Source organism: Leucoraja erinacea, chromosome 12 (genome assembly GCF_028641065.1).
Source record: "Leucoraja erinacea ecotype New England chromosome 12, Leri_hhj_1, whole genome shotgun sequence".
In the NCBI taxonomy this organism is placed as follows: domain Eukaryota; kingdom Metazoa; phylum Chordata; class Chondrichthyes; order Rajiformes; family Rajidae; genus Leucoraja; species Leucoraja erinaceus.
The window spans coordinates 15,551,760-15,566,599 of NC_073388.1; the positions used below are offsets into that span (position 1 = coordinate 15,551,760).

General features: G+C 40.6%; 1 protein-coding gene across 1 annotated transcript in view; it reads right to left on the reverse strand.

Annotated features, from left to right (window-relative positions):
* med12 (mediator complex subunit 12) overlaps positions 1 to 14,840 on the reverse strand; it is a 363,139-nt gene that overhangs the window by 242,422 nt on the left and 105,877 nt on the right. Inside the window, exon 44 of the mRNA XM_055643638.1 lies at positions 3,633 to 13,539. Within this exon, the coding sequence (XP_055499613.1) occupies positions 13,502 to 13,539 (38 nt within the window). The 3' untranslated portion in view covers positions 3,633 to 13,501. The remainder of the gene's footprint in view (positions 1 to 3,632; positions 13,540 to 14,840) is intronic.

Consider the following 14,840-nt stretch of genomic DNA (forward strand, 5'->3'; position numbering starts at 1 on the left):
TATATTGAACACCAACTCAAACATATACATGAATATGTATGAATACATTACACAAGTGACCTACAAACCTGCACATCTTTAATGTGGAAGGAAACCGGGGCATCTGGAGAAAGCCCACCCGGTCACAGGGAGGATGTACAAACTACATACATACAGCACCCATACTCAGGATCGAACCTGGGTATCTGGCTCTGCAAGGCAGCAACTCTACCGCTGCACTTCTGTGCCACCCTAGCCATTGGCAAGGTCCACCTTAACTGTCTCTACCCATATAACCTCACTGGATAAAACATCAGTAATGTCACCTAGGACTACAGCCATGACCTTCTCCTTAATCAATAGAGCAACACCTCCCCCTCTGTCTCACCTGTGAACCCGGTACACTGGAATATTAAGTTAACATTCCCTTTTTTTGTAATGGCTATAACGTCCCATTCACATGCACCTATCCATGTCGTTAATCAGCCTTACCAGTGAGGCACCTTGCATTGAAATAAATGCAAAGTAAATCAACAGTCCTGACTCACACCCTGCCTATCCTTTGTACTGATCTTGCTTTCAACATCTTCCATACTGACTTCCAGCCTCTCAACTGCCTCACTCCTGCATTGGAACCCGTCCCCCTGCCAATCTAGTTTAAAATCTCCGGAGTAGCACTCAGAAACCTACTCGCCATGTTATTGGTTCTCCTCCACTTCCCTTGAAGAGGTCCCAATGGCCCAAAAATCAGAATAACTGTCCCCTGCACTAACTCCACAGCCACACATTAATCTATCTTCCTGTTCGTCTGAAGAAGGGTCTCAACCCGAAACGTCACCCATTCCTTCTCTCCTGAGATGCTGCCTGTTCCACTGAGTTACTCCAGCATTTTGTGTTTATCTTCCTGTTCTTACCTTCACTAGCACAAGCCTCTGGGAATAATCTGACGATTAGTACCCTCGAGATCCTGGTTTTTAACCACTTGCTTAGCTCACTGTATTCATTCTGTAGAACTTCGACCCTTTTCCTATCGATGTTATTTGTACCAACATGCTGGGAGAAAGAGGTGATGGGAAGAACCATAGCAAGAGCTAGTAAGTAATAGGTGGATCTTGGTAAGGAGCGGTTGATAAGACAGATGAGTCAAGTGGGGGAGAGAAGGGTGGAGATAGTAACCAATGCTGGAAGTGTGGTGTTGAAGACAAAAGGCTACAAATGGTGGAATCTGATAAGCAGGGAAGGTAGGGAGCAAAATGTAGAGTCAGAGCAACGGATGGAGAGTGGAAAGGAAAAGGGTGGGGAACACATAGAAGAGTTGGAAGAGGCGAAAGGAACGGGGTGGTGGGGCTGAGGAATGGAAAGAAAGGTGTTCATGGGCAGGGGCTGTTGGGGGAGTGGGTAGGTGAGAAGAGAGGATGGGGAATTTTTATCTAAAAATGGAAAATTCAATGTTCATTGGGTCGTAGGCTAGTCACAGTCATAGAGTGATACAGTGTGGAAACAGGCCCTTTGGCCCAACTCGCCCACTCCAGCCAACAATGTCCCAGCTACACTAGTCCCACTTGCCTACGCTTGGTTCATATCCCTCCAAGCCTGTCCTATCCATGTAACTGTCTGTCTCTTAAACAATGGGATAGTCCCAGCCTCAACCATCTCCTCTTGTTTGTTCAGCTTGTTCCAAACACCCTTTGTGTGAAAAAGTTACCCCTTGGATTCATATTAAATCTTTTCCAATACTTTTCAAAACAGAATACTAAGTATTGTTCTTCTAGTTTGCATACAGCCTCACTTTGACCGTGGAAGTAACCAACGGCAGACAGGTTTGCATGGGAATCGGAAAGGGAATTGAAGTGACCAGCCCAGCAACAGGGAGCTCCAGCTGGACTCGGCAGATAGAGCGTAAAGGGCCTGTCCCACTTGGCTGTCATTTGCGCGCCATTTACACAACCTCGTCGTCGTGTTGAGATGCACGGGTAGCTGGTGGGAGGCGCGGGACGGTCGCATGGAGAAGCGCAGAGGGGTATGGAGTTGCACGCGGTATCGCGCGGCACTCCAGGATTTTTTAGTGCACAAAATCTTCACGCACGTCCGGCGTGACGTATCGTGTACGCACGCGGACGTATTGCGGTCGCACGCTGACGTCCTGACCTCGAACGTGCAGTACTGTAGTACACCGAATCAACTATCACGAATATCTTGATTGTACATGCTTTGGATGGTGGAATGTAGGTACATTTTGAGATGGAGTTTGAAATCAGAAAGTCCCCAGAGAATAAGTTATCTCTATTGAGTCATTTGCCTGTATACATGTAGGTGACATATTGTGGTAGGCTGATCTGCAACGTTTGATGCTGATGATGATTCATTAAAAATTTGCGAATATTCAGACACTTGACACTCTTTTAGAGAGTTTAAAACAATTTGTTCAATAGGTAGCTGCACCGATAATGTAAACATAGCCCAAAGGTTATGAATTACACCATAATTCGAAAGAAAATACAGCATTATGCAATAAACAACTTTCCACTGGGTATTCAAATGAAGTCATGCGCTCCGGACGGCTGTGCTGATGCATGAAGACGCGTGTGACTGTCGCTCGTTAGTCACTACCGGCCTGTCGCATAAATGACGGCCAAGTGGGACAGGCCCTTAAGTGCTATTAGCTTTCATAATGGCTACCTAGACCTACATATTAGCTTTCAGTGTAAGACACAAAGTGCTGGAGTAACTTAGCAGGTCAGTCACCATTCTTAAAGAACATGGATAGGTGATGTTTTGGGTCAGGACCATTTCTTCAGTGATTTATGATAATGACACCCAGATACCTTTATACATTAACATTTTCCAATCTCACCATTTTAATAAAAAGCATTATTAAACTTGAGTCCCTGGAACTGAGGCAGGTGCACTAACAGCTGCACAATCAGCAATTCATACTAAAGGAATTGTTCTGAAATCTGACTGGAGTATAGCATGCACTTCAACTGAAAAATGGTGTTACAACTCAACATAGATCTCCGCTCTTCTTTTCCCACAAACTGCTCCACCCCTATCACAGCATCACCCCAATTCTTTATTTGCTTTCAACATTGTCTCTATAAGCATCCTTCAGTTCTGATTACAGGTGAATGATTACATTCAGTTTCATGATTGACAGAATTTGGCCACAGTCCATTCATGGTCTTCGTTTGCTATTCTAAATAAAAAGTTTGGAAACGCTGAATTCATCTAAATAAATTGCTATTTTAAAGCCTGCACCTCAGTCGAAAAAGTATATATCCCATAAGCCCAACAAAAATGAGAGTAAAACCTGTGACATATAATATATTCCAATAAACATACCTACAGATTCAGGGACAGTTTCTTTCCAGCTGTTATCAGGCAACTGCACCATCCTATCAACATCTAGAGTGGTCCTGAGCTACCATCTACCTCACTGGAGACCCTCTGACTATCTTTAATTGGACTTTACCTTACACGAAACATTATTACCTTTATCCTGTATATGTACACTGTGGACAGGTCGATTGTAATCATGTAGTCTTTCCGCTGACTGGATAGCACGAAACTAAAAGCTTTTCACTGTACCTCGATACTCAAAACGAACAAATTATCAACAGCTGAAGAAACAAAAATCAAACCATGATTCTTACCTGGACATTGAACAGCGAAAGACATACGTGGACATGAATAAGGCAGCAGTTAAATGCTTAATGTGCAAACAGAAACAAACAACACGGAGTCTATTTTGAAGGGAGACTGTAATGTACTGATGTGGGCACTAGAGGGAAATCTGGGAACGTGCTTTGTGCTGTGAAGCAATGATCATATTCGTATGAAACAAAGGTTATTCCAGAAATATATTCTTGAGAGCACGGAAACGGGATTTAAAAAAACTTGCAAGTACTTTAAACTTTAGAGATACAGCATGGAAACAGGCCCACCGAGTCCACGCCGACCAATCATCACCCTGTACACTAGCACTATCCTACACACTAGGGACAATTTGCAACTTACAGAAGCCAATTAACCAACGTTTTTGAAGTGCGGGAGGTCACGGGAGGACGTACAAACTTCCAGACAGCAACGCAGCCAGGATCGAACCCGGTTTCAGACGCTGTAAGGCAGCAACTCTACCCCTGTGCCGCCGTGCCGTCCTTACTTGAAAGCAAAGATAAATTAAGTCTCGACCCGAAACGTCACCCATTCCTTCTCTCCGGAGATGCCGCCTGTCCCGCTGAGTCACTCCAGCATTTTGTGTCAATCTTCTGTTTAAATTAAAACAAAATGTGAACATCTATCGAAGAAAGATGATGGAAGTACAAGACTGGGTCAGTTTGCTAGAAGAATGATGCTGAGGCTTATAGCTCTCATGCAAAATGTTATTCATGCACAACTGGCAGTGGAAGAATGGGCGAAAACGGGCAGAATTGTTCTCAATTATTCAATTTCTGCTGTCCAAAATGCAACCGCACAATAACTCAGCAGGTCAAACAGCGTCTGTGCGGGGAATACATAGGCAACGTTTCGGGTCGGGACCCCACTTCCGACTATACCTTTTCCACGACGAAGCATCAAATTTCCTCATTATAGAATGGTGTGAAATTGTACGTGAACTGCAGATCTGAACTTTATTTGCTGAAGAAAGTTGGGTCCTGTTGGGTTCATTCTGTTTATTGCATCACACACGTTTATTATTGTTACTCAACATCTCCTGCATCGAAGGGCACCGCTCTAAATATGGAGCTAAATATTTCTAGTTTTAATTGTTGTAGGAATTAGTAACAATGCAGTTTGTTTTATTTAAGTTTTCCTTCCCGTCTTTTCTCTTTTTCACAATTTACATGGTTAATCTTGAATTCATCTTTGCTTTCTTCCCTATTTTGACATTGACGTCAACGACTCTGATTTACATTCCTTCTTTGACCTGAAGCTGTTAATTTCACAACCGTTTTTGTTCTATTCAATGAGAGAAGGAGTACCTCGTCCTGTTCTCTCGCTGTAATGTCATCGTCATATTGTTAATAACTTGGCATACAAGAGCCAGATCAATGCCCTACTACATCCAATTTTGTTCCAATGTATCGTGGAAGAACTAAACAATGTAGCAAGTGACTAACATGCAAATTCCCAATCACAGATAGGCACTAAAGTGTGGTGGAACATTTAATTTTGGTTAGCAATGGGCTCCTCGATAAACAAAAACGTTAAAACAAACCTTTATGTTCAGCCCGATTTGGATTTTCAAAGAGAACATGGAGCACGACGAAGTTACCCTGGACACAAAGCAGTCCAGCACCACATTTGAATTAGCTGTTACCGAGAGACTAATTTTCATTAAATATTAAAACAATGAATTGGTTAGGGACGTTGTATTGAAAAAGTAAAAGGTTTAGAATTAAATATACATTCATCTTTACTTCGGAAATGGTAAAGATTAAAGCCAGAAACAGCATTACAAACATATTTTACTATGTAAATAGAATAAATGAACAAATACAATTTTATATTGATTTCTTCAGTGTGTTTTGACATTTTATAGGGCTTGGAGAATGGGGATGGGTTGAGAAATCACGAGGAGTGAAGGATCAGTTAGATCTTTAGATTCTGGAGTAGTTACTGAGGATTGGCGGGTAGCTAATGTAACCCCACTTTTTAAAAAGGGAGGGAGAGAGAAAACGGAGAATTACAGACCAGTTAGTCTAACATCGGTAGTGGGGAAACTGCTAGAATCAGTTATTAAAGATGGGATAGCAGCACATTTGGAAAGTGGTGAAATCATTGGACAAAGTCAGCATCGATTTATGAAAGGTAAATCATGTCTGACGAATCTTATAGAATTTTTCGAGGATGTAACTAGTAGAGTGGATAAGGGAGAACCAGTGGATGGGTTATATCTGGACTTTCAGAAGGCTTTTGACGAGGTCCCACATAAGAGATTAGTATACAAACTTAAAGCACACGGTATTGGGGGTTCAGTATTGATGTGGATAGAGAACTGACTGGCAGACAGGAAGCAAAGAGTAGGAGTAAACGGGTCCTTTTCACAATGGCAGGCAGTGATTAGTGGGGTACCGCAAGGCTCAGTGCTGGGACCCCAGCTATTTACGATATATATTAATGATTTGGAGGGAATTGAATGCAACTGCTCCAAATTTGTGGATGACACGAAGCTGGGGGGCAGTGTTAGCTGTGTGGAGGATGCTAGGAGGCTGCAAGTTGACTTGGATAGGCTGGGTGAGTGGGCAAATGCATGGCAGATGCAGTAATGTGGATAAATGTGAGCTTATCCACTTTGGTGGCAAAAACAGGAAAGCAGACTATTATCTGACTGGTGGCCAATTAGGAAAGGGGGAGATGCAACGAGACCTGGGTGTCACGGTATACCAGTCATTAAAAGTAGGCATGCAGGTGCAGCAGGCAGTGAAGAAGGCGAATGGTATGTTAGCATTCATAGCAAAAGGATTTGAGTATAGGAGCAGGGAGGTTCTACTGCAGTTGTACAGGGTCTTGGTGAGACCACACCTAGAGTATTGCGTACAGTTTTGGTCTCCTAATCTGAGGAAAGACATTCTTGCCATAGAGGGAGTACAGAGAAGGTTCACCAGACTGATTCCTGGGATGTCAGGACTTTCATGTGAAGACTGGATAGACTCGGTTTGTACTAGCTAGAATTTAGAAGATTGAGGGGGAATCTTATAGAAACTTACAAAATTCTTAAGGGGTTGGACAGGCTAGATGCAGGAAGATTGTTTCCGATGTTGGGGAAGTCCAGAACAAGGGGTCACAGTTTAAGGATAAGGGGGAAATCTTTTAGGACCGAGATGAGGAAAACATTTTTCACACAGAGAGTGGTGAATCTCTGGAATTCTCTGCCACAGAAGGTAGTTGAGGCCAGTTCATTGGCTATATTTAAGAGGGAGTTAGATGTTGCCCTTGTGGCTAAAGGGATCAGCGGCTATGGAGAAAAGGCAGGTACAGGATACTGAGTTGGATGATCAGCCATGATCATATTGAATGGCGGTGCAGGCTCGAAGGGCCGAATGGCCTACTCCTGCACCTATTTTCTATGATTCTATGTTTCTATCAGTTCTTGTACCGTTGCTAATTTTTCAAAAGCTTGTTTGACAAGTTCACAGATCCCATTTTGGTACAAGAATAAAGGATGGAAAGCCAATTTAAAAAACAAGCATTTGATGAAGGATTTAAAAAACAAACCTGCAGGATATAAATTCCTGTCTATTGTAATACCAGTAAGGGAAATGTTCTATGTTCTGTGAAGGATCTCATCTCATCTAGGTTTCAAAGTGCTATACAATTACAGGAAAATGTAACTCCATGCAGAGATAAATGGGATATGAATTACTACTAGATACAGTGCCCTCCATAATGTTTGGGACAAAGGCCCATCATTTATTTATTTCCCTCTGTACTCCACAATTTGAGATTTGTAATAGAAAGAAATAGGTGGTTAAAGTGCACATTGTCAGATTTTATTAAAGGCCATTTTTATACATTTTGGTTTCACCATGTAGAAATTACAGCTGTGTTTATACATTATCGCCCCCATTTCAGGGCACCATGATGTTTGATACACATGACTTCACGGGTGTTTGTAATTGCTCAGGTGTGTTTAATTGCCTGCTTAATGCAGGTATAAGAGAGCTCTCAGCACCTAGTCTTTCCTCCAGTCTTTCCATCACCTTTGGACACTTTTATTGCTGTTTATCAACATGAGGACCAAAGTTGTGCCAATGAAAGTCAAATAAGCCGTTATGAGACTGAGAAACAAAAATGAAACTGTTAGAGACATCAGCCAAACCTAAAGCTTACCAAAATCAACTGTCGGGAACATCATTAAGAAGAAAGAGAGCACTGGTGAGCTTACTAATCACAAAGGGACTGGAAGGTTTTTAGAAGACCTCCACCGCTGATGACGAAGAATTATCTCTATAACACCTCGCCGACAGATCAGAAACACTCTTCTGGAGTCGGGTGTGGATTTGTCAATGACCACTGTCGCAGAAGACTTCATGAACAAAAATACAGAGGCTACACTGAAAGATGCAAACCACTGGTTAGCCACAAAAATAGGATGGCCAGGTTAGTTTGCCAAGAAGTACTTATTTGAACAATCACAGTTCTGGAAAAAGGTCTTGTGGACAGATGAGACGAAGATCAGACAAAAAACTTATATCAGAGTGAGGGCAGGAGAGAAGGAACTGCCCAAGATCCAAAGCATTCACCTCATCTGTGAAACACAGTGGTGGGGGTGTTTTGGCCTGGGCATGTATGGGTGCTGAAGGTACTTGTTCACTTATCTTCAATGATGATACAATTGCTGATGGTAGTAGCATGATGAATTCTGATGTGTATAGACACATCCTATCTGCTCAAATTCAAACAAATACTTCAAAACTCATTGGCCAGCAATTCAAGCTACAGCAAGACAATGATCCCAAACATACTGCTAAAGCAACAAAGGAGTTTTTCAAAGCTAAATCATGGTCAATTCTTGAGTGGTCAAATCAATCACCCGATCTGAACCCAATTGAGCATCACTTTTATATGCTGAAGAGAAAACTGAAGGGGACTAGCCCCCAAAACAAGCATAAGCTAAAGATGGCTGCAATACAGGCCTGACAGAGCATCACCAGAGAAGACACCCAGCAACTGATGATGTCCATGAATCGCAGACTTCAAGCATGCAAAGGATATGCACCAAAATACTAAACATGACTACTTTCATTTACATGACATTGCTGTGCCCTGAAATGGGGGAACTATATATAAACACTGCTGTCATTTCTACACGGTGAAACCAAAATGTATAAAAATGGCCTTTATTAAAATCTGCCAATGTGCACTTTAACCACATGTGAATTTTTTTCTATTACAAATCTCAAATTGTGAAGTACAGAGGCAAATAAATAAATGATGGGTGTTTGGTCCAAACATGGAGGGCACTATACATGGCACCTTACATACAGTATCTGTTATAATGCTCAATGATACTAACTGAATATTGCCATAGTAAGCACCAATCGTGCCACAAATTCTATACTGGCATCATATTAAGCACTCTATTCTTCTCATACAGATATAACAGTCAAAGGATGTTTGAAATGGACTTGAGTAATTGGGACCAGGACATCCAGCTCCATAATTCTCAAGCAAAAAAGAAAATGAGGACAATTAAGTGAAGCTTTCACTTAATTGTTTTACTGTATTGTTTTCTCTGCCAATTACATCATCATGGATAAAGAGTGGTTGTTTACTGGGCTGACATTCAGAGGCCTTTACCATTTAACCACAAATGTTTGAACCGCACTTTGTCGCTGGGAAGCATATGTTAACAGAATAATTCTGACAAAAATAAACGTTACAAATTTCTTTCAGGGAAGAGAATCTGCCATAATTTCCTGGTCTGGGTTGTACCCAATAAATAAATAAATAAATACTGGCCTTGCCAAAATATCCATAAGAATATGCTTTGAAAGCCTTTCAGAATCGGACGTTGGATAAGTGAAAGGTTTGATTTAACATAGGAAGTCCCATGTAGGAAGTCCTTCGTTAAAACTACTTTGCACAAGCCTAAATACAGATTTTTTTGGATATTACCAACAGGTAGGATTCATTTCTTTGAGAAATTAATACATTAAAGCAGGGGGATACACCTAGCATCTGGGTTCAATATGGACACATACCAGGCCACTATTATCACTATTATTTACCGATAAAATAGCTTTAAACAAATCCAGCGCGAGTCCATGGTTTCTGTTATTGTCCAAGCTGTGACCTTCTGCAATGGCAGCAGGTTGCATTTCTCAATAAAAGTTGAAATACTGCCAGCAACTGCATTAAACTCCTGTTCTCCAATTGGAGTTCCAATAAATCTCAAATTAAGTTAATTAAACAACACTATTCACCGCATGGACAAGCAGCATCTCTGGATGGAAGGAATGGGTGACATTTCGGGTCGATCCAAAATGTCACCCATGCCTTCTCTCCAGGGATGCTGCCTGCCCCGCTGAGTTACTCCGGCATTTGGGGCCAATCTTTGGTTTAAACCAGCTTCTGCAGTTCCTTCCAACACTATTCACCGCATGTTCTTTAGTCCAAGAATATTCACAGCAGTTCCTGATGGGAAAAATGCGCATATTTGCTGCTACTGCTGCTCATTAGGACAAGGCGCAGCCAATGTTAAGACACCAAACATCAATGAGATGTATTTCCATTCAGCAATGCACTGTAGATCAGGAATTTACTTCCCTCAAACACAAATCATTGCAGATGTTAGAAATCCAAAGCGAAAACATCAAGTGCTTGGGATACTCAGTGCGTCTCCCTTTAGTATAAATGTTTAAGTCTTGATGAATGGGAACCGATTAAAAAAAGATTTGTGTTCTTCTACAAATGTCATTAATAATAGCCCATACTGATTTTACTCACTCAGCTCCAGAGAATACAAGCAAACATTTTTATCGGTAAACCGCCTAATCCTGGAGATGCAACATTGTGATGACCTGGGTTGACTCTGCTTGGTATACACATTGCAATGCCCTTTTTCAGTCTGAAGAAGGGTTATGGCCTGAAACGTCGCCTATTTTCTTCGCTCCATAGATGCTGCTGCACCCGCTGAGTTTCTCCAGCAATTTTGTGTACCTTCGATCTTCCAGCATCTGCATTTCCTTCTTGAACGCAATGCCCTTTTTATTGAGTTGAGAGTGGGTATTACACTATGCAATTGGTTTTCTGAACTTAGTAAAGGATGATGCACACTCCTGGGCAGTAGACAACCCACACCATAAAAAACATTTTTTTAGTGTGCATTTTTAGCTTATTTAAGCACCCTCTAAGCTGAAAAATTGAATTCTGCATGACAATTAACTTATAACAGCAGTATGAGATATTATTAATACATTTACTCTTCTGGAGTATTTCACTTTAACTGTGATGCAGGTGGAAAATCATGTATTCTGCCGCGCAGTGGAAACTACATGCTTGTTATTTTTTCTGGTGGACATACAATTTGACTACTTCAAGCCAAAATTAATTACTTTCACCACTGGATCATGGCTTTAAAATAAAGTGTTAATTAAGACAAGTGATAGAACGTTATCCACAATGTAGAATACATTTGCAACTTTTACAATTTACAAAAACCATGACACAGTAAAAGTCTTAAAAAGCTCAGACTCTATTCTGACTCATTTGCTTGTCTCCATGTTGACTGTTTGTGCTTTTTATATATAAAAACAGCACGTGTACAATTTGTTTTATACATATACCATCTTGAATTTTATCTTTACATCAGAATTTTCTGAAAAACAAAATTACCAAAAATTTACATAATTTTTAATATGTGGGTACAGTTTTACAAACCAAGATAGAAAGTTCTTTATTCTGTACAACGATTTAATTCTTTTCTACACCAGACTCTCTCGAATGCTTTTGTATGGCAGGGGATGTAATTTTACATCACTTATCATCCTGCAACAATTTCTCTACAAACAGGTATATGGGAAAGTTCCTGCCATCTTTATCTCCGCCTCCCTTTATGGATATACTAAATTTCAGTAGTTCACTTCCATGATACTTCAGATTCTTGTCCAACACACCAAGTGTTGCATTGGCACCAATGTGCTCAGCACTTTGTGCCTCTTCTACTTACAGCTTTCTAAATCATAATCTCTTAAGTAAAAATTACAGTTTAAATGTACTAAGTCTCATGCTAAAAGGAGGAACATTTGCATTGGGTGAGCACCAATTATAATCTTCAACTTTATCCTGAAACATAAACAACACCAGTGGGATGAGAAAATGCAAACTGTTTCTGCTAGATTAAGTTAGGATAATAAATTGGGATAATGAATAAGGTTTTACACAGTTATACTGGCAATAGCGGAAATCTCTCAGTATAACCCACAAGCAAAAGTGGCCAACTCTACTCAAAAATACTACAATCACTGTTCTTCTTTCATTACAACTTTTTTTTTTCCTGAACTGGTCAAATTTTGACCAATTCAAAGGAATGATTGCAGTAATTCATAAACTAATAGATGGATTTATTTAAAAAAATATCGTGCTTTCACTGGACACTCCAAATTCACAGACTGTTAGGTGTGGTAGATTTTAGCTCTGGCAAAATTAGCAGACTCAGAGATGCTGGATTAAAAAAAAAAAACTAATAAAAACAATGTAGAAAAAGATTTGTCATTATAAAGTCAGGTATGAATAGTCATTTTCTCCACACTGCAGAACTGACGTTAAATCCATAATAATTCCAACAGGTCACCTTTCAATTCAAAATATCTATCAGGAATGACGAGTGAAGATCCTCTGAAAACTTTTTTGTAATCTTCAGTGGTAAAACAAATTTAAAATATTCCTCACCTTGGAAAACGGAACCCTTTTTTGAAAATGCCAAGGCCACACATTCTGGTTTCTAACTCCATTTTCACAGTGACCCAAACTGGAAAGTGCACTTATATGAATAGGATCAGATTTGGCTATGAACTTTATGCAGCTCAGTAACCAATGCACAAGTTCACATATAAAGAATGTTTACAAAGGGAACTACCAAAATGCTGCTGGCCCTGTGAAATCATACTTCGGTGACTTCAGGCACATGGAGAAAAGGGGTACTGTATTCCTTGGATTCTTTAGCTTTAAAAGCATCAATATGAAAAATTAATGACAATAATTAAGTGTTCATATAGTGCTATTTGTATATACAAATAATATATATATATTAGTATAGAGCTAGTTCAGCTGCTGGCAGAGTTACAATTCTATCAATAACATGGCCTCAAAGACATCTCCATCATTGGCACCGAGCAGATCTGTATGCAAGTTTGGTATTTGTGCTCCAATATTCTTTAGATGCAAGGTCCAAAGGGTCTGTCCCACTTGGCGATTTTTTTGGCGACTGCCGGCGTCATATCAGTGTCGCCAAAAGATTTTGAACATTTCAAAATCCAGCGGCGACAAAAAAATGTAGCGACACTTGAAAAAAAAAACGCGCGTCTTACGTCATCACGCAGCGTCACCGCCGCATCACGCCGCGCCACCGCAGCAAATATTTCGGTTACCTGATACGTCAGTCAATGATGCCGGCAGTCGCCGAGAAAAATCGCCTAGTGGGACAGGCCCTTTTGTGTGTATCGGCTGATGTACTGTGGTTGAGCACACGTGGCCTGAGCTCAAGATGTTCTGGTGTCCTCAGTGAGGAAGATAGAGTGGAATGGAATAAGAAAGGAAGACTGGAAATATTACACCAGCATCTCTCTTTACCTTTTAATTGGTGAATTGTTATTTTCCTAACCATGAACGTACAGGCACTGGGAGCAACCTGGTAAGTGTAGGGAAATGATCAAGAGTTCAGTTTCATTTGAAACTGAAACACATCAAATGCTACAGATTCAGACACCAAAGTAATTTGCCTTTGAAGACAAAATTCATCCGGGACACTCAAATGATAAGCAGATGGCAGACTTTTTTCTTTTAGATGACTCCAACATTAAAAGTATGGGTTTGCATTCTTCTGTGGTTGTGAATCTGTTGAATAAAAACAAAGGAGTGAGCATATTTCAAACATCAAATCCCTTCGTGGATACAGGTGTCAGACTGGCAAATGAGTGAAAGAAAGAAACCTTGCTCTACGATGCCTTTCTGCAAATTTTCAGCTCAATATGATTTCATTTTCAGAGCTAAAGCACACCATTCACCTGAGAAAACCCTTGCAAATAGGTTGCATTCAAGGAACACTGAAGTACTGAGGATACTGGCAATCTAAAACTTACATGGAAAATGCAGGAAACACTTAGTAGCATCAAAACATTCAAGGATGAGACTTTGACGGCCTGCACAAATGATTTATTGGAATGATTCCAGGCTCCACGGATGAGGGAGTTATGGAGATTAAGTAGAAAATGTGAGATTTTTCTACTGGAGCAATAAATATTAAGAGAAGATTGATGTGTTTAGATAGACGAAATAGAGTGAAACGGCTCTTGTTAACAGTTGGGTTAAAGGGCAGAGGATATAAATTTAAAGTGACTGACAATAGAGCCAGGGGTCCTGTACGTAATTTTTTTTTTAAATGCAAGTTTAAAATATGGGTTTCAAAGGGGATAGAAATATAGAAGTGAAAGTATTTCAGAGCTAGGGGGAAAAGTAGAAAAAAATGAAATCAACTGGATTGCTCTATAAAGCGTCAGTATCGACCCCATCAGGCCAATCATGAGCATTCTGGGATGCACTAGGTCACTAGCAAACTGCAATCAAAGATTATGGGCTGGTGCCTACAAATTACCCGGAAAGGAAAGACACAAGTACACATCCTAAATTTAACTCATACACTACCAATTATGGATAGAAGAATAAAAGACAAAGGAAATAACCACTAAGTTTTCTTCTTAACAGTAGAATTTTTTCACCAATGTGAAACCCGTGCTCATACCAATAACAACATGGGCTTTATAATACAGACGCAGATTCCTGGAGACACAGGAGCCGGAGACACAAGAAACAGTTTTTTGCTCAATATGGCGATGCTGGTTTAGGCAGATATAATAGTGGCATTTAAGAGACTTTTGGATAGTCATATAGATGTGTGGGGAATGGGGGATATGGATTTTGTGCAGGTAAATAAGAGCTGGTCTTGGCATCATGTTTGGCAGACATTGTCATCCTCATTTACCGGCCACCTAAACCAAACCAAACCCCTCCTTCCTATCTGACTTCACTGAACTCCTCACACTTGCCTCATCCCTCTCCCCACGTCTGCTGCTACTTGGTGACTTAAATATTCACATGGACTCCCCCACCTGCAAGCTCGCATCTGAATTCGCCTTTTT